At 34.9% G+C, this 27,041-nt stretch overlaps 1 protein-coding gene across 3 annotated transcripts in view; it reads right to left on the reverse strand.

The window, feature by feature from the left end:
* CNTLN (centlein) overlaps positions 1 to 27,041 on the reverse strand; it is a 370,084-nt gene that overhangs the window by 242,433 nt on the left and 100,610 nt on the right. For all 3 annotated transcript variants that reach the window (XM_058431391.1, XM_058431390.1, XM_058431389.1), the window contains exons 4-5: positions 19,221 to 19,355; positions 18,424 to 18,603 (exon numbers count right to left, since the gene is read on the reverse strand). In XM_058431391.1, the coding sequence (XP_058287374.1) occupies positions 18,424 to 18,603; positions 19,221 to 19,355 (315 nt within the window). The remainder of the gene's footprint in view (positions 1 to 18,423; positions 18,604 to 19,220; positions 19,356 to 27,041) is intronic.

Consider the following 27,041-nt stretch of genomic DNA (forward strand, 5'->3'; position numbering starts at 1 on the left):
AATATGTTCAACTGGGATTTGTCCCAGGGATGCAGGGATGATTCAATATATGCAAATCAACAAATGTAACACATCACATCAATGAACTGAAGGACAAAAATAATCTGATCATCTCAATTAATACAGAAAAATCATGATAAAATTCAACACACCTTCATTATAGAAACTGTCAACAAACCAGGCAAACAAAGAACATGCCTCCAAATAATAAAGATCATACATATCAAACCCATAGCTAACATCATATTAAATGGGGAAAAATTAAAGACCTTTCCTCCAATAATTTAAACAAGACAAGAATGCCCAGTTTTACCACCTCTAGTCAACACAGTACTGGAAGTCCCAGTCAGAGCAATCAGGCAAAAGAAAAAAAAAATAGAAAAGACATCCAATTTGAAAAAGAGAAAGTCAAACTGTCCCTCTTTGCAAACAACATGATCTTATCTTTTTCTTTTTTTGATGACTCTACCAGAAAAACTCTCAGAACTGATAAATTCAGTAAAGTTGCAGGATACAAAATCATGTACAAAATAAGTAGCATTTCCATACATTAGTAATGAAATAGCTGAAGAAGAAATCAAAAAAGCAATTCTACTTCCAAAAGCGACAAAAAACACAAATAAATATCTGGGATTGAATTTAACCAAGGAGGGTTAAGATCTCTTACCAAACAAACAAACAAAACACTGATGAAAGAAATTGAAGAGGACACAAACAAGAAAAACATATCACGCTCATGGGTCAGATGAATTAATATTGTTAAAATGACAAAAATGCCCAAAGCAATCTAGATTCAATGCAGTCTCTATTACTACCAACATTATTTTTCACAGAAATAGAAAAAACAATTCTAAAATTGATATGGAACCAAAAAAGAGCCTGAATACCCAAAGCAATCCTGAGCAAAAGAACCAAGCTGGAGATGTGAGACTATCTGACTTCAAAACATATTAGAAGGATATACTAACTGAAATAGCATGGTATTGGCATAAATATAGACACATAGACCAATGAAACAAAACATAGAACCCAGAAGTAAATCCACCAGTTCACAGCTGACTGATCTTCAACAAAGCTACTAAGAATATACATTGGCGGTAGAGTAGGATAGCACCTCTTCAATAAATGGTGCTAGAAAAACTAGATAACCATGAGTAAAAGAATGAAACTGGACACATCTCTCACCATACAACAAATAAACTTAAGATGGATTAAAGGCTTAATTGTAATACATGGAAATATAAAAATACTAGAAGAAAACATAGAGAAAACTCTCCAAGACATTGGTCTAGGCAAAGATTTTATGCCTAAGAACTCAAAAGCACAAGCAACAAAAATAAAAATAGACAAATGGAACTATATTAAATAAAAACCTTCTGCACAGCAAAAGAAAAAATAGGTTGAAATTCAGCCTACAAAAAAGAGACAGTCTTCGAAGTAGCAAGAAACCTTTTGAATGAGTTAAAATATTTGCAGATTACTCAGTCAACAAGGGACTAGTAACAAGAATCTGCAAGGAACTCAAAGAACTCAACAGTTTTTTAAAAATCACATTTTAACATGTGCAAAAATGGACATTTCTCAAAAGAAGATATACACAAGGCCAACAGGCATATGAAAAATGCTCAGCATCATTAATCATCAGGAAAATGCAAATCAAAACCATAATGAGATGTCACATCATCCTAGTTCGAATGACTGTTATTAAAGGGACAGAAAATAACAGATGTGAGGATGCAACAGTGTATATAACAGAACTCTTATACACTGTTGGTGAAAATGAAAATTAGTGTAACAACTAAGAAAAACAGTACGGAAATTTCTCAAAAAAACAAACAGAACTACCATACAATCCCGCAATCCCACTACTGGGTATCTATCCAAAGGAAAATAAATCAGTATATCAAAGAGATAGGTGGCTGCAACTGAACATTTATTGTGGCATTATTCATAATAGCAAAGATATGGCATCAACCTAAGTATCCACAAACAAACCAAACTAATGCATAAAGAAAATGTAGTGTATATATAAAAATGGAATACTACTTAGACATAAAAAAGAATGAAATCATACCATTTGTAGTAGCATGGATGGAACTGAAGGTCATTACATTAAATAAGTCAGGCAGAGAAAGACAAATACTGCATATTTTTACTCACATCTGTAAGCTAAAAACCTTATCTCATGGTGACTGGGAATACAGTGATAGATACCATATACTGGGAAGGGAAAGTGGGAGAGTGGGGATGTATAAAGGTTGGTTATTGGAACTAATACGCAGTTAGATGGAAGAAATAAGTTCTAGTGTTTGATAGCACACTCAGGTTCCTATACTTGGGAACAACGTCACGTATATTTCAAAGCAACTGAAAGAGACTATAAATGATACCAACACATAAAATTGATAAAAACTCAAGGTGACGGAGACCCCAAATACCCTGACTTCATCATTACAAATTACATGCATGTAACAAACACTCACATAAAGCCCATAAATAGGTAGATTATTACATATTAATGAAAGGGAAAAAAAGGAACAAAATACACACACAAAAGTAATTCTGGAGCTGAAAAATACAACTGAAATAAAATATTCACTAGAGGGTTCAGCAGCAGATTTCAGCACAAAAAGTAATTAGATAACTAGAAGATAGAACAATTAAAATCATTGAGTCTGAAGAGCATAAAGATAGAAAAAAGAAAAAAAGTGATCAGTGGGACACCACCAAGCAGACCAACATACATATTATGGGAATCCCAACAGGAGAAGGGACCAAGAAAATGGTAGAAATAGTATTTGAATAAATGATGGCCCAAAACTTCCAAAATGTGATGAAAGATACGAATCTACAAATCCGAAAACCTCAATAAACTCCAAGTAAGATCAACAAAACAGACTCACGTTGAGATACATTATAGACAAACTCGTGAAATTCAGCCTACAAAAAAGAGACAATCTTCAAAGTAGCAAGAAAGAAGTGACTCATCACATACATGGGATCCTTAATGAGAGTAAAAGCTGATTTCTTGCCAGAAACCATGAAGTACAGAGGCACTGAGATAACATTTTTAATGTAATAAGGAAAAAACAAATATTAACCTTGAATCTTCTATCCAACAAAAACTGTCCTTAAAAAGGGAGAAATTAAGACATTTACAAATAAAAATTGAGAGAAGTCATTACCACTTCACCTGCACTACAAGCAATGCAAAATGGAATCCTTCAGATTGAAATGAAAGGATGAAAGGCAGTAACTCAAAGCCATATGAAGAAATAAAGACTTCTAGTAAAGGTAAATAGGTGAGCAAATGTAAAAGCCAGTATTACCTATTTGGCTTCTAATTATCCTTTTTATTTCCTACAAGATTTCAAAACAAACACATAAAAACTATATAAACTACATAAAAACTATATAAAAATGTATAAACTTTTTATACATTAAGTACACATGTATAAGATATAATTTGTGATAACAATAACATAAAATGGATGGACAAAGTTGTAGAGGAGAAGAGTTTTGTATACTATCAAAAACACTTTGTATCAATTCAAATGTTATTGCTATAAATTTAGAAAGATGTGCAATCTACATGGTAAGCACAAAGAAATTATCAATAACATATATACTAAACAAATAAAATCGAAATGTGTCACTAGACAAAATCAACTAAGGAAAGCAATAACGGAGGAAATGAGAGACATAAAAAGCTGTAAAAAGAAAAAATGGCAGAAGTTAGTTCTTCCTCATTAATAATTTCTCTAAATATAAATGAATTAAATTCTCCAGTCAGAAAAAAAGTGATTGGCCTAAGGTATAAAGAAAACATTCTACAACGATATGTTATCTACAAAAGACTCACTTTAAATCCAAACGTACAAACAAGTTAAATGGAACATGATAGAAAAAGATATTCCATGCAAATAGTAACCAGAAGAGAGCTGGGGTAGACAGAGTCATATCAGAAAGAAGAGACTTTAAGGCAAAAATGGTTACAAGAGACAAAAGATCTAATAATCAACTTATTGAGAAGTTATAACAATAATAAACATGTAGGCACCAAACAACAGAGCCCCAAAATATAGAGGGCAAACAATTAAAGAATTGATAAACAGAAAAATTTACAATAATAGTTGAAAATGCAATATTCCACATTAAATAATTGAAAAAGCATCTACATGGAAGGTTATTAAGGATAAAGATGGCTTAAACAACATTACATACTAGATACACCTAGAAGGCATATACGAAATACTGTATCCCAAAACAGCTGAATAAACATGCTACTCAAGTACATATGAAACATTCACCAGGACACACCATAAGTTAAGCCATAAAGTAACAGACAAAAAATTTTAAAACAGTAATATAACACAAAGGATCTTCTCTAAATAAAATGGAATGAAGCTAGAAATACACAGCAGAAGGAAAAAAGGAAAATACACAAGTATGTGGAAATTTAAAAACACACTCAGCTGGACGTGGCAGCTCATGCCTGTAATCCCAGCACTTTGGGGGACTGAAGAAGGCAGATCATGAGGTCAGAAGATCAAGACCATCCTGGCTAACCTGGTGAAACCCCATCTCTACTAAAAATCCAAAAAGTTAGCCCAGTGTGGTGGCAGGCACCTATAGTCCCAGCTACTCAGGAGGCTGAAGAAGGAGAATAGTGTGAACCTGTGAGGTAGAGCTTGCAGTGAGCCAAGATTGCACCACTGCACTCCAGCCTGGGTGACAGAGCAAGACTCCATCTCAAAAACAAAACAAAACAAAACAAAACAAAACAAAACAAAACAAAAAACACTCAAAGAACCAATGGATCAAAGAAGAAATCACAAGGGAATTAGAAAATATTTAGAGATGAAATTAAAGAAACACAACACAACAAAACTATAGCATGTAGCAAATGCAGTTGCTCAGAAGGAAATTTATAGCCATAAGCCTTTACGTTTTAAAAAGATGTATCTCGTTAATATCCTAAGTTTGTATCTTGAGAACCTAGTAACTTAAGAACCTAGAAACAGAATAGCAAACTAAACTCAAAGATAGAAGAAAATAAATAATAAATATTAGAGTTGAAATTCTAAAAGGAGAAGGGATGGGAAAACAATTGAGAATCAAAGCAGAAGTTTATTTCCTTAAAAGAATGTTCAATTTTGCAAACCCTTAGCTAGACTACTAAAGAAAAAAAGACGCAAATAACTGAAATCCAAAATGACATAGAACACTACTATTAACTATAAAAAAAAGATTATAAGATAATAAAAAGAATTATTAGATATATTACAATGAATCCATCTGATTCTGGGCTTTTCTTTGCAGACTTTTTGTTACTGACTCAATCTTGCTACTCATTACTGGTCCGTTCAGGTTTGCATGATGCTAAATACCTTATAAAATGGATTATTAGATAGTTAGAGTAAGTATTAATAAGGAAGCTGCCATTTTATTATTTTTTCTTTATATATATAAAACAGCATTTTTGTCCTTCATTTCTTCTATTATTGATTTTCTTAGTTGATTTTTTTATAGTGACATATTTTGATTCCATTTGTTTAGTATGTATTCTATATTTATATAATAAATTATTAAATATAATGTAATTATAAATAAAATATTTATAATTATAAATAAAACAATATTTATAAATTATAAACAATTTTCCATCAAATTAAATAATTTAGATAAAATGGACAAATTGCTAGAAACACCTGGATTACCTAAACTGACTCAAGAAAAGTCTTAACCAATATAACAAATGAAAAGACTGAATCAGTTATCAAAACCTCCCAACAAAAAAAATTCAGGGACAGGTAGCTTCACTGGTGAATTTTACCCGACATCTGAAAAAGAATACCAAACCCTCTAAAACTGTTATAACAACTAGAAGAGGATGTAAATACATCCTAACTCATTTTGTAAGGACAACATAATCCTGATACCAAAGCAAGTGTAAAATAAAGGTATCTCAATAATGTAAGGTTGGTTTAACATCAAAAAAATCAATTAGTAGAATATACCACACCAGTACAGTGAAAGACAAGGCTGGGTGCAGTGGCTCACGCCTATGTAATCCCAACATTTTGGGAGGTTGAGGCAGGTGAATCGCTTTGAGCTAAGGAGTTCAAGACCAGCCAAAGCAACATGGCAAAACCCTGTCTCTACAAATAATTAGCCAGGCATGGTGGCTGATGCCTGTAGTCCCAGCTGCTTCCAAGGTTGAGGTTGGAGGATTGTTTGAGCCTGGGAAGCAGAGGTTGCAGTGAGCTGAGTCATCCCGCCACACTCTAGCCTGGGTGACAGAGTGAGACCCTGTCTCAAAAAAAAAAAAAAAAAAGAAAAAAGAAAGAACAGAGAAACCACATGATCATTTCAATAGACGCAAAAAAAAAAAAAAAAAGTAAAAGTATTTGGCAAAATCCAATATTCCCTTCATAATGAAAAACACCTGATGGGAGAAAGTGGCACAAGATGGCTAAAAAGAAGCCTCAAGCAATCATCCTCCATGCACAAACACCATATTGAACAACTATCCAGACACAAAAAAAGTACCTTCTTAAGAACCAAAACTCAGGTGAGCAATCACAGTACCCGGGTTTAACATCATATTAAAGAAAGAGGCACTAAAGAAGGAAGTAACACACACAACCCCTTCCCTATCCCCCAACGGTAGCTACATGGTACAGCGACAGAAATTGTGTTCTTGGGAGAGGCAGAGCACAGGGACTGTGGAACTTTGCACTACAACTCAGTGCTACTCTGTCATAGTAGAAAGCAACATGGGGCAGAACTCAGCTGGCACCATGGAGGGAACATGTAGACCAGCCCTAGCCAGAAGCAAATCTCCCAACCCAGCAGTTGGAATCTGAGTTCAGGCAAGCCCTGTCACAATGAGCTAAGGTGATCCGAGGTCCTAAATAAGCTTGAAAGGCAGTCTAGGCCACAAGGATTGCAATTCCCAGGCAGTCTTGGTGGTGTGCTAGACTCAGAGCCAGTGGACGTGAGGTGCATACCACCCAGGGCAGCACAGGGAATACTTGTATCACCCATCATCTAAGCAAAGGCAGTGCAGCTCACAGCTCCAGGAGAGACTCGTACCTTTTGCTAGAGGAGAGGAGAGAATTAAGAGGACTTAGTCTTGCAACTTAGACACCAGCTGAGCCAAATTACAATAAGGCACCAGGGAGTGCCCTGAGGCACCTATTCCAGGACCTAGCTCCTGAAGAACCTTTTTTTTTTTTTTTTTTTTTTTTGCTTTATGTCTCATTTAATCCATTATATAAATATTATTTCTTTTTTTTTTAATTTACACAGTTTTATTAAAAGTTTAAAGTATTACTAATTTCATTCAACATTATTGTTGTTTAGTATATTCACTGAAATTTAAATGACCATTGACATATGGAAGTTTTTTTTCTTTTTTTATCAATGTGCAGGTTTGTTACATATGTATTCATGTGCCATGTTGATTTCCTGCACCCATTAACTCGTCATTTAGCATTAGGTGTATCTCCTAATGCTGTCCCTCCCCCCTCCCCCCACCCCACAACAGTCCCCGGAGTGTGATGTTCCCCTTCCTGTGTCCATGAGTTCTCATTGTTCAATTCCCACCTATGAGTGAGAACATGCGGTGTTTGGTTTTTTGTCCTTGCGATAGTTTACTGAGAATGATGTTTTCCAGTTTCATCCATGTCCCTACAAAGGACACGAACTCATCATTTTTTATGGCTGCATAGTATTCCATGGTGTATATGTGCCACATTTTCTTAATCCAGTCTATCGTTGTTGGACATTTGGGTTGGCCCTGGACCAGAAAAAAACACACTCCTCTGAGGGAAAGACCTGGTCCCAAAAGGATTCATCTCCTGCTGACTAAAGAGCCCTTGGGTGATGGACATGTGGAGAGACTTCTCGGCTTGAAGAAAGGGGAGAGAAGAGTGGGAAGGACTTTGTATTGATGCTTGGTTGCCAGCTCAACCATAATGGAATAGAGGACCATGTAGATTCCTACTTTTCCTGACTCCAGGCCCTGACTCCCTGATGGCTTCTCTACACATGGCCAGGGCAAACTTGCCATACTGAAGGGAAGCACACATGTCTGGCTGGATTAACGAACTGCTGATTGTGGAGTCCTTAGTCCTTGAATAAACACAGGCAATAACCACACCGTGGTATCCATGGGCCTTGGTGAAAACCAGTGCTGCACTAGCTTCAAGTATGACCCAGCTCCTTTCCAATGTTGGTGGTCACAGGGGTGCTTGTGTAACCCATCCACTAAATCCAGGCAGCTCATATAGGAAAGATTCCATTTGTATCAGGGAAAGTAAGGGAAGAGAACAAGAGTCTCTGCCCAGTAATCCAGGAAATTCTCCCGGATATCACACCAGACCACCAAGGCCGTATTTCTATGAGTCTACAAGAGGCACAGTGTTAGGGGCTTACGGTGCCCTCTAATGCAGATAAGGCTACAATGACCAAAGACATAGATCATAACATCCAAGTCCCTTCAAATATTAGGAAAGCCCTCCTGAGAAAGATGAGTACGAACAATCCCAGGCTGTAAAGAATGCAATAGATACCTAACTCTTCAATGCCTGGATACCGATGAATATCCACAAGCATCAAACCATTCAAGAAAACATGACCTCACCGAATGAACTAAATGAATAACCAAGGGCAAATCGTGGAGAGACACAGATATGTGATCTTTCAGACAGATAATTCAAAATAGCTGCTTTGAGGAAGTGCAGTCAAGATAACACAGATAAGGAATTCAGAATCCTACAGATATATTTTTAAAAAAAATTGAAGTTCTTAAAAAGAATAAAGCAGAAATTCTGGAACTGAAAAATGTAACTGACATTAAAGAATGCATCAGTCTCTTAAAAGCAGAAATTATCATGCAGAAGAACTAGTTAGATTGAAGATGGGTTATTTGAAAATACATAGTTAGAGGAGACAAAACAAAAATGAGTAAAAACAATGAAGCACACACACAAGATTGAGAAAATAAAGTGAAAAGGGCAAATCTAAGAATTACTTGCCTAAAAGAGAGGTACAGAGAGGTCACACTAGAAAATATATTCAAAGGGATAATATCAGAGAACATCCCAAACCTAGGGGAAGATATCAATATCCAAGAACAAAAAGGTTATAGACCATGAAGTAGATGTAACCCAAAGAAAACTACCTCAAGGTATTTAATAATCAAAATCCCAAAGTCCAAGGATAAAGAAAGGATACTGAAAGCAGAAAAAAAAAAAAAAAAACACACAAATAACATACAATGGACCTCTAACACATCTGGCAGCAGATTGCACAGTGGAAACTTTACAGGCCAGGAGAGAGTGTCATGACATATTTAAAGTGCTGAAGGAGAAAAAAAAAAAACTTTTAACATAGAATAGTATATCCATCAAAAATATCCTTCAAACAAAGACTTTCCCAGAGAAACAAAAGCTGAGGGATTACATCAACACCAAATCTGTCCTACAAGGAACGCTAAAAAAATTCTTCAATTTGAAAGAAAATAAAAAACAACATTAATAAGCAATAAGAAGTCATACAAAGGAACAAAGCTCACTGGCAATAGTAAGTATATAGACAAATACAGGGTATTATAAAAGTGTAATTGTAGTGTAAACTCATATCTTGAGTAAAAGCAATAAAAGGTAAATCTATCAAAATAACTATGACAACTTTCAAGACATAATACAGTAGAATGAGATATAAATAAAAAGAACAAAATGTTACAAAACAGGATGAAGATTAGAGTTTATATTAGTTTTATCTTTGAATGTTTGTTAAATTGTATATGCAATCAGTGTTAAGATGTAATCAGTTTAAAATAATGGGTGATAAAACAGTACATGCAAGCCTCATGGTAACCTCAAATAAAGACACATACAATAGAAACAAAAAAAAAATAAAGAAGAAATTAAATCATACCACCAGAGACAATCACCTTTACTAAAAGAAAAACAGAAGGAAGAAAACATGGAAGAGAACACCACAAAACAACCAGGAAGCAAATAATAAATGGGAGGAGTAAGTCCTTACTTATCAATAATAATGCTACAAGTAAATGAAACAAACGCTCACTAATAATGCAGAAGGTAAATGGAACAAACTCTCCCCGTATATAAATTTTTAAAAAGCAAGACTCAATGATCTGTTGCCTACAAGAAACTTCAGGGGACCAGGCATGGTGGTATATACCTATAATCCCAGCACTTTGGAAGGCAGAGGCAGGAGGGTCACTTGAGCCCAGGAGTTTGAGAACGGTCTGGGCAATATAGCAAGACCTCATCTCTACAAAAAATTAAAAAGCAAAAATTAGCCAGATGTGGTGGTATATGCCTGTAGTCTCAGCTACTCAAGAGGCTGAGGTGGGAGGATTGCTTGAGCCTAGGAGGTGGAGGCTGAAGTGAGCCATGATCGTGCCACTGCACTCCGGTCTGGGTGACAGAGCAAGATCATGTGTCAAAAAAAAAAAAAAAAAAAAAACCTAACCTATAAAAATACACACAGATAGAAAATAAAAGGGTGAAAAAAATATTCCATGCAATTGAAAACCAAAAAGGAGCAGGAGTAGCTATACCTCCATCAGATAAAATAGATTTCAAGACAACAACTATAAAAAGAAATAAAGAAGATCATTATATAATGATAAAGAGGTCAATTCAGCAAAAGAATACAACAAATATAAATATATATGCACCCAACACTGGAGCATCAAGATATATAAAGAAAATACTATTACAGCTAAAGAGAGATAGGCCCCAATACAATAACAGCTGGAGGCCTCAACACCCCACCTTCAGCATTGGATAGGTAATCCAGACCAAAAATCAACAAAGAAACAACAGACTCATCTGCACTACAGAACAAATGTACCTAATAGATATTTATACCATATTTCCTCCAGTGACTGCAAAATACACATTCCTCTCCTTAGCATGTAGCTCATTCTCAAGGATAGGGCGTATGTTCACCATAAAACAAGTGTAAACAATTCAAAAAACTAAAATTATACCAAGCATCTTCTCTGACCACAGTGGAATAAAACTAGAAATAAGTAACAAGAAAAATTTTGGAAATGACACATCACATGGAAATTAAACAATATGCTCCTGAATAACCAGTAGGTCAATGAAGAAATTAAGAAGAAAGCTGAAAAATTCCCAGAAGCAAATGATAATGGAAACACACCATACCAAAACCTATGGGCTACAGTGAAAGTAGTACTAAAAGCAAATTTTATGTGTAAGAATCTACATCAAAAAAGCACCTAACAAATAAACAACCTAACAACGCATCCTAAAGAACTAGAAAAGCAAGAGCAAACAAAATGTAAAATTAGAAGAAAAGAAATAATAAAGATCAGAGCAGAAATCAATGAAATTGAAATACACAATACAAAAGAACAATGAAAAGAAACAGGGTTTTTTGAAAGATAAACTAAGTGGACCAAACATTAGCCAGATTAACTCAGAAAAAAAGAAACCCAAATAAATAAAATCAGAGAGGAAAAAGCAGACATTACAACAGATACTGCAGAAATGTAAAGGATTATTAATGGCTACTATGAGCAACTATATGCTAATAAATTCAAAAATCTAGAATAGACAAATTAATAGACACATACAACCTACTAAGACAGAACCATGAATAAATCCAAAACCTGAACAGATCAATAACAAGTAATGAGATTGAAGCCTTATTAAAAAGTCTACCAGAAAAGACATCTCCCAGCTTCACCGTTGCATTCCACCAAACATTTAAATAAGAATTAACACCAATCCTGCTCAAACTATTCTAAAGAATAGAGAAGGGAATACTTCCAAACTCATTCTACAAGGCCAGTATTACCCTGATACTAAAGCCAGACAAAGACACATCAAAAAAAGGAAACTACAGGCCAATATTCCTGAAGAACACTGATACCAAAAATCCTCAATAAAATATTAGCACCAAATCAAAAACATCATTCACCATGACCAAGTGGAATTTACCTTAGGGATGCAAGGATGGTTTAATATATGCAAATCAATCATTGGGATACATCATGAGATACATCATATCAACAGAATGAAAGACAAAACCTGGCCAGGTGTGGTGGCTCACATCTGTAATCCCAGCACTTTGGGAGGCTGAAGTGGGCAGATCACCTGAGGTCAGGAGTTTGAGACCAGCCTGGCCAACATGGCAAAACCCTGTCTCTACTAAAAATAGAAACATTAGCCAGGTGTGGTGGTGCATGCCTGTAATCCCAGTTACTCAGGAGACTGATGCAAGAATCACTTGAATCCAGGAGGTGGAGGTTGCAGTGAGCCAAGATCATGCCACTGCACTCCAGCCTGGGTGACACAGAGAGACTCCATCTCAAAGACAAAAGAAAAAAAAAACACATGATCATTTCAATTGATGGTGAAAAAGCATTTGATAAAATTCAACACTGTGTCATGATAAAAATTCTCAAAAAAACTGGATATAGAAGGAACACACCTCAAAACAATAAAAGCCATAAATGACAGCCTGGAAGCTAGTATCATACTGAATGTGGAAAAGCTGAAAGCTTGATGCTAAAATCTGAAACATGACAAGAATATCCACTTTCACCACTGTTATTCAGCACAGTACTGGAAGCCCTAGAGCAATCAGACAAGAGAAAGAAAGGACATCCAAGTTGGAAAGGAAATAGTCAAATCATCCTTGTTTGCCAATGATAATAATTTTGTATTTGGAAAAACCTGAAGAGTCCACCAAAAACCTATTAGAACGAATAAATAAATTCAGTAAAGTTGCATGATACAAAATTAACATACAAAAATCAGTATCATTGCTATAGGCCAACAACAAACAATCTGAAAAAAATTAAGAAAGTAATCCTGCTTATGACGGCTACAAATAAAATGATATACCTAGGAATTAACCAAAGTAGTTAAAGATCTCTACAATGAAAACTATAAAACACTGATGAGAGAAATTAAAGATAGGATACAAAAAAAATGGAAAGAAATACCTTGCTCATGGATTGGAAGAATCAATATTGTTAAAATGTCCATACTGCCTAAAGCCATCTACAGATTCTATGCAATCCCTATCAAAACACTAATGACATTCTTCGCAGAATTTTTTTTAATCTGAAAATTACATGGACTCACAAAAGACCCAGAGTAGTCAAAGCTATCCCGAGCAAAAAGAACAAAACTGGAGGAATCACATTACCTGACTTCAAATTAGATTACAAAGCTATAATAACCAAAATGACATGGTACTGTCATAAAAATAGACACATAGACCAATGGAGCAGAATAGAGAACTCAGAAATACAGTGATACATCTACAGTGAACTCACTGTTAACAAAAGTGCCAAGAAAATATGTTTGGGAAGACAGTGTCTTCAGTTAACTGTGCTGGGAAATGGATATACATATGCAGAAGAATGAAACTAGACCCCTATCTGTTGCCATGTACAAAATTCAAATCACAATGGATTAAAGACTTAAGTCACAGACCTCAAACTGTGAAGCTACTAAAAGAACACACTGCAGGCCGGGCGCCGTGGCTCACGCCTGTAATCCCAGCACTTTGGGAGGCCAAGGTGGGTGGATCACGAGGTAAGGAAATCGAGACCATCCTGGCTAATATGGTGAAACCCCGTCTCTACTAAAAATACAAAAAATTAGCCGGGCGTGGTACCGGCGCCTGTAGTCCCAGCTACTAGGGAGGTTGAGGCATGAGAATGGCATGAACCCGGAAGGCAGAGCTTGCAGTGAGCAGAGATCTTGCCACTGCACTCCAGCCTGGGCGACAGAGTGAGACTCCGCCTCAAAGAAAAAAAAAAAGAAAACATTGCAGGAACTCTACAGGACATTGGACTGGACAAAGATTTCTTGAGTAACACTCCACAGGGACAGGAAACCAAAGTAAAAATGTACACATGGGATCATATCAACTTAAAAAGCTTCTGCACAGCAAAGAAGGCAATCAACAAAGTGAACAGAATGGGACAATATGTGCAAACTATCCATCTGACAAAGGACTAATAACCAGAATATATAAGGAGCTCAAACGACTCTATGTGAAAAAAAAATCTAATTATCTGATTTTAAAAGGGACAAAAGACGTGAATACACATTTCTCAAAAGACAAACAAATGGCAAATAGGTATTTGAAAAGACATGGATATCCACTCTTTCTCTATTTAACACTATACCAGGGTTTCCAGCAGGGAAGTATGAAATAAAATGAAATTAAAAGCATTCAGCTTAGAAAGGAAGAAGTGAAACTATGTCTACTTGCAGCTGTCATGATATGATATGTAGAAAGTCTTAAGGAATTTACTAAAAAAAAAAAAAAAATCAGAATTAGTTAACCTATTCAGAAAGGTTGCAGGATACAAGATCAGTATACAAAACTCAATTGTGTATCTATACATTATAAATGAATGATCTGAAGAGAAAATTTAAAACAGTTCTGATTACAATAGCATCAAAAATAATAAAATATTCAGGAATACATTTACCCAAAGAAGTGCAAATTTATACCCTGAAAGCTACAAAACAACTGAAAAAATTGAAGAAGACCAAAATAAATAGAAAACATCACGTTGATGGATGAGAAGATTCTTAATATTTTTGAGATGATAATACTCCCCAAACTGATCTACTGATTCAAGGCAATCTCTATTAAACTCTCTGATGGCCTTTTTGGCCAGAAGAAAAAAGATAATTCTAAAATTCATATGAAAATATAACAGACCCAGAATAGCTAATCTAGAAAAATAAAAAATATGGAGGACACATATACCCCAATTTCAAAACTTGCTACAAATCTGCAACAACCAAGAGAATGTGGCATAGGCAGGAGGACAGATGTATACATCAAATAAACAGAACTGAGGTCCAAAAATGAACCCTTATATTTACAGTCAACTGATATTCAATAATGGTATCAAGACAATTCAGTGGGGAAAAAAGAATTTTCTTCAACAAATGGTGCTGAAACAACTAAATAACACATACAAAAGCATGACGTTAGGCCTGTATCTCATACCATATTCAAAAGTTAACTCAAAATGTATCAAATAATTAAATGTAAGACATAAAACTATAAAACTCCTAGAACAAAACAAAGGTGTCAATTTTCATGACCTTGGATTAGCAATGGTTTTAGATATGACATCAAAAGCATGGGTAACACCAAAAAAAGTAGATAAATAAAATATTATGAAAATTAAAACCTGGTATTTTTAAGAACACCATCAAGAGAGTAAAAAGTAACAAAGAATTTAAGAAAAAATAGTTTCAATGTATATATCCTGATAAAGAACGTGGATCCAGTATGTACACAAAAGATCTGAATAGACATTTCTCCAAAGATAGCAATACATGAAAAGATGCTCACCATCATTTGCCATCAGGAAGATGCAAATCAAAACCACAATGATTCGAGACCTGCCTGGCCAACATGGCAAAACCCCATCTCTACTAAAAACACACAAATTATCTGCATGTGGTGGCATGTGCCTGTAGTAATTTGTCTCTTCTCGGGAGGAGAATAGCTTGAACCCAGGAAGGCAGAGGTTGCAGTGAGCCGAGATCACGCCACTGTATTCCAGCCTGAGCAACAGAGCAAGACTCTGTCTCAAACAAACGAACAAACAAAAAACCATAATGAGATATCACTTCACATTCCTGAGGTGGCTATAACAAAAAGGGCAAACAATTACAAGTGTTGACGAGAACATCGAAAAATCAAAACCCTCATAGTGTCTGAATGTAAACTGGCACAGCTGCTTTGGAAAATAGTCTGGCAGTTCCTCAAAAGCTTAAAAACAGCTACCATATGACCCAATAATCTCACTCCTAAGTATATACCCAAGAGAAATGAAAATATATGTACATGTAGGAAACAAAAAGTAATATCTTTTCCTTACCCATGGCAAGGTTCATGGCTGACATCCTGGTAATAAAAGACAAATTACTTAGAGAAAAATATAACATTTATTTAACCAAAGTTTTACATGACACAGTAGATGTCGGAAATGAAGACCCGAAGACCCAGGGAAAACTCTATTTTTATAGACAGTCATGCAAAACTGCGACTGGAGGACAAAGGCATATGATCCTGTGGTAAAATAAACTTATTAGAAAGGACTGTTTGTTGAGATTCTTCTTGGACTCTAGGTACAAGACAGAACCTCTCTGAATGAGGGTCATAAGATCTACTTTCCAGGAAGGTAGCTATGAGAACTCTTTTACGACCATGCTTCATGGGAGAAAGCTGGGAGAAGATCAGTGAACAATCTTGCTGCTTCCGTGGGTATTGAGTAAATGATGTGGACCATCACATCCAAAAATAAATTATAAATAGATTCAAGACTTTAGGGTGGGGAAAACTTTGTCATATAAAACCTTTAAACATTTGAGAAGAAAATAATAAAATGACTACCAAAATTCACAAACTTTTGAAATTCCAGTTTTCTGTATTCAAGGTTTGTAGAACAGAAGGTATTTATAAGATACAAAGTATTAGTATCCAAAATAAATAATGAATGCCCAAAAAGCAATAAGAAAAAGACAATAACCCCACGAGAAAAAAATGTAACACAACTACAAGTCATAGCAAATTCCAGAACTGATTATTCAAATAGAATAAATAAGGAAATAAAAATTATCACCAAATAATCATGTAGCTGTGAATTAACACAAGTACTGATTTACCCTTATCACACTTCCAATTTGTTTAACGCTTGCACAGAAGCAGAAACTGATATAAAAATTAAGAAAATAGGCCGGGCGCGGTGGCTCACCCTTGTAATCCCAGCACTTTGGGAGGCCAAGGCGGGCGGATCACGAGGTCAGGAGATCGAGACCACGGTGAAACCCCATCTCTACTAAAAATACAAAAAAATTAGCCAGGCGTTGTGGCGGGCGCCTGTAGTCCCAGCTACTCGGAGAGGCTGAGGCAGGAGAATGGCGTGAACCCGAGGCGGAGCTTGCAGTGAGCCGAGATTGCGCCACTGCACTCCAGCCTGGGTGACAGAGCAAGACTCCGTCTCAAAAAAAAAAAAAAAAATTAAGAAAATAAATCCACCAGAATTCAGTTCTCTCAATGGCTCGCTCAGTCACCCCAAGATTGTGCACTAATAGAAATATTTCCATAAATAATCTACAACAGGTTTATACATCGAGAAAGATATATCCTTCTCCCCTAACTTAAATATTCTTGCACACATGCATATACGCACTCATACATCCATACATATTACCATTGTCCCTCAGTATTCCTGGAGGATTGAATCCAGGGCTCTCCAGATGCCAAAATCCATGGATGCTTTAAGTCTCTTATATAAAATGGCATAGTATTTGCGAATACCCTACACCCGTTCCCATATACTTTAAATCATGTCTAGATTACTTAAAATACTGAATACAATGTAAACAGTTGTTATACTGCATCTTTTACTTGTATTGCTTTTATTATTGTATTGTTACTTTTAATTGTGGTTGTTTTTTTTTTTCTGAATAGCTTGATCCACTGATGCAGAACCTGCAGATACATATGGTCAACTGCTTATAACTGTTGAATAGCCGTGTGTGTGTGTGTGTATGTGTGTGTGTGTGTGTGTGTGTGTGTGTGTTTCTTTTTAGGAGCATATACATGGAGAGACCACCATATTTACTAGTACTAAAATCTGTGTCTGCCCTTTTTGACAAAATCTATAGTTAAATATATATATAATTTAATAAGAAAAGAAATTAGCAAAAACCTCTAAAGACATAGAGAATGCCATAAAAAAGTATTATTTTGAAAAATACTAATAAAATTGTAAGAAACCACTGCCTCACTTGGTTAGCCTTTAAAAAAGGGTATATGATTATAAAGATTGATTGTAACTTTTATCTTCTATAAAAATAAAATTTTCCCATAAATAAGGCCCTTTAAAGTCAAAGAAAGCACCCTTAAAGTCAAAGAAAGCACCACCATAGAACTACATATTTGTATTGTTTAACTGCTTAGTATTTTTTACACTTCATATTTTAAAGGATCTAGAAAATAGTCTTAAAAACTATATTGCAATAAATTATAGCTATCTTTGTAAGTTTAAGCCTTGAGTGCAAAAGTTAAAACCGATGATTCTAAATATGTTATTTGAAAACACATTTTATTTCAAAATGCAATAGCCTTTATTTTTTAATGATTACATTTTAGGATAACCATTTGAAGTCAGTTTCCTGCTTTGCAACATCAATTTTTAAAAAGCTATGGGTCTTAAGTGAAAGAATATAAATTAATGCTAGTCCCCACTGGTGAATATGAATATATAACTTATTAAAGAAAATAACATGTATTAAACTTCCTAGAAAAAGTTAGATCCAAAAGAGGAGTATGGATTCCATTCCTATTGTATACCTTTATTTTTGCGTCAGTGCTATATTTTTCTTTTCTCAAATGTGCTTCCTGCTTCCTCAGTTTCTCCAGGTCATTTAGCAGGTCAGTGCAGCGGGTACTTAATTTCTTGTTTTCCTCCTCCAGATTTTTTATAACTAGTCTGTTTTGCTCTTCTTTGTTCTGCACACACTCCTTAGTGTCCTGTAGAACAGTACCACAAGGGCAAATAAACAAAACAAAACAAAACAAAAAACCCCAAAAAATGGTGAGAACTAATCAGCAAATACAAACTGTGCAGTTTTACCCTCACAGAAGCTTCTTCTATATTTGATGGCCAAGGTCACCTGTGTACTTTCATTGGCCTCTTTTCATGCAGGTGGATGGGTCATATTTTTTCACTGGATGACAGCTTTGATGAGTACACATTTGCAAAGAGCCCATTAATTGATCAAGCTGCCTTTGATGCTGTCCCCAGCTATTTTTGAGACCCATACAGACATATCCTCCCAGACCTGGGTTTTATCAATTAATAATGCCAGTCCCATCAGAATCTAATTACAAGAAGCCACATATTCACACTCCCACTTTCTTAGCTCCATTTCCATCATTAACTATTTATCTAAAAGTTATAAAGCTTGGAGTTCTGGCTTTAAAGCATCCTTATCAGAGTTTTTGCATGTGAGAAAACTGTATGGTACAGGAGGGCCTAAGGCAATTTTTCCTCCAAACCTGTCACTTTCTGCGCCACAAAGGCTAACAAAGCTTAAAGCAGAACTTCAAAGCAACAGTCCCACAAAACTATGTACAAGTCAACACACCTTAATTTCTTGACTTTTATCTTTAAATTTCTTCTCCAAGTCACTGAATTCTTTCCTTAAGAAAGTATTTTCTTCATCCACTGCAATTTTCCGTTTTACAAGGTCATTTATTTCCTGTTTCAGTACTGATTCTCTCTGTGGAAAAAATTTAAATTACTGGTGAGCTTTTATTTCTAAAAAAAAAAACAATATTTTATTTTAAAGGTTTTACATTTTGACTTGCTAATGTTATGATTAACTAGCTTTCATAATAATGTCTGTCACCATAATTCTCATCTCCTGTAACATGCCCATGAATTTTTAACTAAAATGTGCAAGTACAGGGCCTATTTATGTTGAAGAACACATAAAAACTGGACACTAAATATTAAATCACACTCGGAAAGCAAATTTTCAGAATTTAGGTGTGTAACAAGAGAAAAACAAGATTTTACAAACCATTCTAATTAAAGAAAATATATTTATAGCTAACATAATTCCTTATTCTTTTATTTGAATGTCATTTAGAAGGAATTTTTCTGAAAAACTATGATTTTGTAAAAGCATAAATCACTTTAAAATTTTTAAAATGGCAAGTTTGTTTTAGTACTAATAATATCTTGCTCTGTAGACAGAATATTTAGAACGTTAAGGATGCCAAAATTTTTAACCGAACATTCTTCTCACCTGTGAGATACCTAAATTACACCTACGAGGTGGATGTACCCCAGACTCAATTTTTAGCTTTCCTCGTTTCTCTGTACATCTTTTCTCTCAGAAAATGTAGCGCCTCTCTTGGCTGCTTATCTTTCCTCTGTCTGAAAGACTATCTAATCTATAATCCAGCTCTCACCTTCCCAATCACCAATCTCATATTTCCAGCTATGCAAGACCTCCCCTTTTGGATTGTCTACTACCTCAAACTAACTTGCTAAAAATGAAATCCATATCCTGATACTATCTCTTTCCTAAACTTCTTCAACTTTTATCAATCCATCCATTCTTTCAGCTAGTATTTATTAAACACATAGTATCTAGCCTGACACAATTACTGGAAGCCTCCAAGTCAGACTCAATAACATCTTCTGTCTGTCAACCAAGAAAGAGACCCATCAGGATAGAAACACCTTTTTTTTTAAATAATACGCTCAGTTGACCTTTATTCCATTTCTGATCATTGGTGCTGATCCCTAAATATCAATTTATTTTATACTCTCATATTTCCTCCTTATCAAATTGTCTCCAAAGGACTTGGGAATAAACTGAAAATGAGAGGAAGATCCAGGATTATGATGAAAAGTGGATTTTTAGGAATAAAGTGAAAATATATCCAATATTCTATTTTATTTAGTTTTTTTTTGAGAGACAGGGTCTCGCTCTGTCATGTCACCCACTCTGGAGTGCAGTGGCACAATCATGGCTCACTGCAGCCTCGAACTCCTGGACTCAAGGGATCCTCCCACTTCAGCTTCCCAAGTAGCAAGGACCATAGGTATGTGCCACCAATCCAGCTAATTTTTAATTTTCTTCGTAGAAATGAGGTCTCACTATGTTACCTTCTCAAACTCCTGGACTCAACCAATCTTCCCAGCTCGGCCCCGCTGAGATTACAGGTGTGAGCCACTGTGCCCAACCCCAATACTCTAATTTTTAAAAGTGTAATATTAATTATTGATTTTATTTTATAGTTAAAAAATAATTTAGACACTGAATACATACAAAAATAATCTGTGATCAATGTGTAAATAATTTTTTAAAAAAATAAGTAAAAGGAGTGGCCCTGTATGTACCAACATTCAGCTAGGAAACACAACTGTACCATTATCTTTGATATCTCATATATGACCCTTTATCCTCTAGTACCTCCTATTCCCTCCAAGGGTAAGCATTATCCTGAAACCCTGATTCTTATCTTTGCCTTGCTTTTCTTTATAGTTCAAAGACAGATATATGTCCCTATTTAATATGCTGTATAGTTTTGCTTACTTCTGAACTTAAATCATATTACACATATTATGTAGCTTGCTATTTTTGCTCAACATATGTTCCAAAATTTATTCATAATAATGAATGTAACTGTAGATCAATTCCTTGATGTACAGTATTAGTCCATCAGATAACTATGCTATATTTATCCATCTTTTATCAGTGTGTATTTCAGCTGTTTCCCATTTGAGGTAAAGGGGTATACAAACAATACTGCTATGAACAGTCTTCAGCATGACTGCAAATATTCATGACCAAGAATTTCTCCCAAGCAGTGTTTTTCAAACTACAGACTGCAATCTAGTAATGGGTCATTAAATCGATTTAGTTACAATAAGTGGCATTTTTTTTAAACGGATTATAATACAATAGAAAATATCAAGGTAATAGGCACACATTCTTAGCAATGAAACTACGGCTATAGGAATAAACTTACAAAACAGACATGCTTCATAAATTATTTTCTAAATTTTTATCATGTTTAAGATTTTTATTGTATTTAAATATTAGTAAATTCACATTTGATATAAACATTTTCATATGTTTACCTTAATTATATGTAGTAAAAATAACTTATTATACAAAACTTTTATTTCATGTGTGTATAACGGGTCATGAAGTAAAATGTACTTCAGTGTGGGGATCATACTAACAAAAGTTTGAAGAACACTTCTCTGGATTATATCCACTTAGAGGTGAAATTGCTAAGTCAAAGACTATTTGCATTTCAAGAGTTTTCATTATTCTACCTCCCCACCAACACTTAACTCTCAGGGTTGGAAATTTTTTTTAATCCAGTAAGTACAAATAGCATCTCAGTTTTTAACTTTTCTATTTTAATTAGGCCATATCAAAATGTGCCTCACATCAATCAAATAACATAAAAATAGATGCATAAAAATGGCTCCTCCACAATTTACAATCAATTTTTCTACTCTCAGCTAAGTCTCATGCCTCTTTAAGACTCAACTTCCACCTCCTCAATAAAAGCTTCACTTACTATCCCAGTATTTTATAATTCTTGCTATTTCTAAATTTTTGTATTATCTATATTATACATTTGATACACAACAAACTACCTAGTGTTGCTAATAATCTATCTACTCATAATATCTCCTAAACTAGACTGTTAAGTGTTTACAGATGAGATTGACACTAAATAATAAATTCAATAATATAAGCATTAAAACTGTTTGTAAAATACCCATAAGCCTATCTTTTGAAGGAGAAATCACAAAATTTGAGCATATCATGTCTATCTCTAGGAAGAACCAAATGACAAGTTTTAAAAAAGTTTTCCCATTAAAGTAAACTAAACTTAATAGGCACTGACAATATAAATGATACCAATAGAGAGTCCTTTGATGAGAATTATTTAATAATTTAGATTTTGGCATTTGAGTGAACTTATAATAGTAATTCAAAAGGACAAACACAGACTCAATCTGTAAATTAAAAAGCATAATAAGATAAAAAAATTGGTTAACCAAAATTACTATATTCCGATAATTAGTTTAATATTAAATTGCATAATATAGTTTCTTATATCACAAAATCATTAAAGAAAATAAGTTAGACAAAGATTCTCTCCCAACGCAAGAGCACTGATAATTAAACTCTAAAAGTGTAAAAGTTTGTATAAATCAACATATTTTCCTAATAAAATATACCCTCTATAAATAATGAAAGCACAGACATATACAGTTAAAGTTCATTTTAAAATTAAGCTTTATTAATATTTTTCAACAAACCTTTCTGAATAGAGGCAGGTAAATTCTTAATAGCCTGGCTTGAGTTAATATTAAAACAGCAAACAGAATTCAGAGGAACCATAAAGCAATAAGGGATGACAAGAGAGAGAATGTCTGGAACGAATAATTTATTACAGATAAGCCATGAAATGAATGAATAATTCAAATAATGGTCAACAGAAGTCTACTGAGTAACAAGAGAATAATAGTGAGTATGAAGCAGGGATAAAAATGGGTGGGGGGTGGGGAAGGGGCATAAGGCCCAAACTCTATTAGGCAATACTCGAGCACAGTTAATTTATTATTTATACTGACCTATTTTCAAAATGGACATGAAACTTTTAACAAAAAACAAAGCAGTAATTAAACCACAATAACTAAAGCAATGATAAGTGGAGAAAAAGGAAGGGATAAAAGAAGTAATTGCAATTATGAAACAAAACTTCTGAGCTTCCTAAAAGGTAAGGAAAAAATGAAATACAATGTTAAAGAGCAATTATCATCTAATTAAATACAATATACTAGGTTATCATAAGTCATGCTATCAAAGCACAATACTAGAAGGGAAATGTATTACATTATTTTATAACAGTGACAAAGCTAAAACATAGTTTTACCCAAAAAAAGGCAATTCTTTATACTAATAATTATTAGATTGCACTCTATGAAAGTTTTTCTGCAACCAGCTAAAAAAAACTGTGTGTGTGTGTGTAACTTTCTAGTAATTTCACTAGCTACAGAAGTAACAGTTAAATAAGCTAAAGGATTTGTCATTCTAATTCTTACTCTATCTCATAGCTATAAATCTTGAAAATTAGGAGCTATTTAATATTTTTCGGTGGAACAACAACAATTCAATGGATGGGGTTTCTGGTTTCCAGTCCGACATGTAAGGAACTTGGCAGTCATCTTTCTCATTTACACAATAAGAAAAAAAGCTGAACAAACTGAAAATCAACAACTCTTTTCAGATCCATCAGAGAATTGAGACTATCCAGCAAACCAATGCTCCCAAAATTGAAGAGACAGACAGGAAAATAGAGAGAATAACAACTTAATGGAACAGACGCCCAGGAGAAAAAACTTCCACAGGAGCCAGCACCAGGGTGGAAAAACTTATTCTGTAATTAATGAATTATTGGAAGATCAATATGGACAAGTCTGAGAGTTTAAAACTCAAGGATGGCCCAGTCATGGTCCGGGGAAGGGGGCAAACAGCACTCAGAGGAACCAAAAAACAGTAAGAGGTGACACATTTTCATAAGTTTAACCTACTGGACCCCTGTCATGTTGTCACAGGGAAGATCACACAATAATTCCTTCCTGCTTCCAGTAAGTGGAGGGAGAAAGTAACCATCTTTAAACACACTCAGAGTATTCTTTTCTTCTTACCAAGGCCTGCCATCAAGAAAAACTATTTTACCAGAGCCCAGACTCATGGGGTTTTACCTGAGCCTAACTAACCAACTTGGAGAAGGGAAATACCCAACTCTAGCACCTTCTAGACTTCCTGTCTCTCCTAAGGGGGTAAGGGGAGGGGGGAAACAAACAAACAAAAAACTAAGAAGCACTTTTGAAGGTCACAGTCCAGAAGCACAGCTCACCAAGACTGAAACCCAAACATAACACTACAGACCGCTTCCTCTCCTCCCCCAACACCCCACCACCACATCAATGGGGCTATTGTATAATTAACAGGTTTGACCAAACAAAGCAGTTTAAATAGCAACTATTAAACTAAATTGCCTCTGTAGGTAACTGTATGTAACCTAACAATATGTAAACACAACCCTACTTGAGAGTACATTTCTGTATAGTAGCCGAGTCTCAGCCAATCACAGCAGCCAAGCATTCAGCCAATCACAAGTGCAAATTGCCAAAACATGTCCAAAGAAGGCAAACACCAAACTGTAACCAATCTGGCTATTTCTGTGTGTCACTTCCATTGTCTGGCTGTGCATAGTCCCAGCCCGCACTGCGGAGCAGAGCTCTCTGAACCACTTTTGGTCCTGAGTGTTACCCAATTCATGAATGTTTTTTCTGCTTAATTAAACTCCATTGAATTTAATTTGTCTAAGGTTTTTCTTCTTAAGAAAACTGAATTATGCACATCAAGGATATTTGTAAAATATCTACAAAAATTCAAATAAAAGACACGGATACCAGAGTTTTGCCTCTAACTCATACCACAGCGTACAGTGGAGACAGCCTAATCTCTAGCCAGATAAACATAAAACCTATTTACCCCAGCTATTTTTACCCATTTGGTTAATTTTATATGTCAGTTTGGCTATGCTAACCATGGTACACACGTTCTTATCTAACACCAGTCTAGATGTTATTGTGAAAGTATTCTTTAGATGTGGTTAACATTTAAATTAATGGACTTTGAGAAAAGCAGATTACCCTTCATAATGTGGGCTGGCCTCATCCAATCAGTTGAAGGCCCCAAGAAAATACTATGATTCCCAGAGGAGGAAGAAATTCTACCTCCAGGCTACCTTAGGATTTGCAATGTAACATAAACTGTTCCCTAGGTCTCCATTCTGTCGGGCTGCGCTGCAGAGTTACTTGCCAGCCCACGACTGCGTGAGCTATCACTTAAAATAAATCAGTCAATCAGTCACTCCATCCCTCTATCTCCCCACCCCGTAATGTCACATTTCTTCATTCCTTTCTATTACTTTGTCAGAATTCAATGATCTCTTGAAATTTCATATGCCATCCCTCTTGTATTGCTTTCTAAAATTCATTTTAAAACTTCATGACTGCTAAATGTAATGTCTTTTTCAAAAACCCACTCCATTTCTTGTAGCATTTTACAACAATGACAATCTTTTGCTTCTTGAAACTCTTTTCTCAATTCATGAGATACTGCATTGTACTCTCTCCTTACTTCTATAAAATCTTTTCACCTCTTTCACTAAAATTTTTCCTTCCTCATTAAAAGTATCAGTAAATATCTTGTTCTCAAAATTCTCCCTGCTTTAAGTCTTCCCTCTAACTAAACTATTAAATACCCACATCTCCAAGTCAAAACTCCCTCCCAAGTATCAGATTCATGCTTCCAACAGTTTGCTAAAAATCTCTAAATGGAATTCCTATCAGCATCTCAAACACAAACTTTCTAAGAGAAGCTCAAAACCTTACCTTCAAAACAATTTATACTTCCTGAAAATAAGCCTATTTTTGATAACAATGCCACTGTTCTCCTGGTTTCTCCAAGCTGAAAACCTAAGAGTCATTTTCAAAATTACTATCAAGTCCTTATGGTTCCATTTACATACCTTTAATTCCTGCCAGCCTAATAATTCAGGTCCATGTCAGTGGACCTGACTATGAAATAACTATTAATAATTAGATACTGGGTATACAGTCACCTGTATCAGACTAAAGAGGGGATGAGAGAGAAATAGACTCTGTCATCATAGAAACTACAAAGTAGTGTAGGAGAATATGGCAATTTCCACCTTACTTCTATACTCACCTAATCATCAAAGAGATTTAAAAAGCATTAAAGGCAAGAAATGTAACTCTGAACATTCTACAACACCATCACAGGATAAATATATACATTTAATACAATATTTTGTTGAACCAAACTGAAAATACACCTTGTAGAAAGTTATAATCATCATTGCACAAAAATGAAATGATTAATCCTAAGAAATTTGGGTCCCTACAAAGCAAATAATTTCTATTATGAGAGTTTAATATGTTATATATAAGCTATGTGATTCCACTCAAAAGATAAATAATGAAATAATCCCTACTCAAGGATGCAGAAGTAGACGAAGAATTTAGCAAAGAAAAGGGGAAAATATATTTTCATTTACAAAAGGCAACGTTTTCTAAGGGTGTGCTATGGTTATCCAAAGCTGGGAAACCGAAGAGCATTCACTAAAGCATTGCAAACTTAATGCCTAAGGATACTAAAGATTTTCCTTCTCTAACAGAATAGAGGTGTAATTGAGGAAGAGACTGCTAAACTTGTACCTACATTTTCTCAAATCGCCTGAATCTTGGTGTGGCCAAATTTTTTTCCAGTAAAATATAAATACAAATGATGTCTGCCATGTCTGGGTCATAAGGTTGTACTTGTTAA

Source organism: Hylobates moloch, unplaced genomic scaffold (genome assembly GCF_009828535.3).
Source record: "Hylobates moloch isolate HMO894 unplaced genomic scaffold, HMol_V3 SCAFFOLD_19, whole genome shotgun sequence".
Classification (NCBI taxonomy): Eukaryota; Metazoa; Chordata; class Mammalia; order Primates; family Hylobatidae; genus Hylobates; species Hylobates moloch.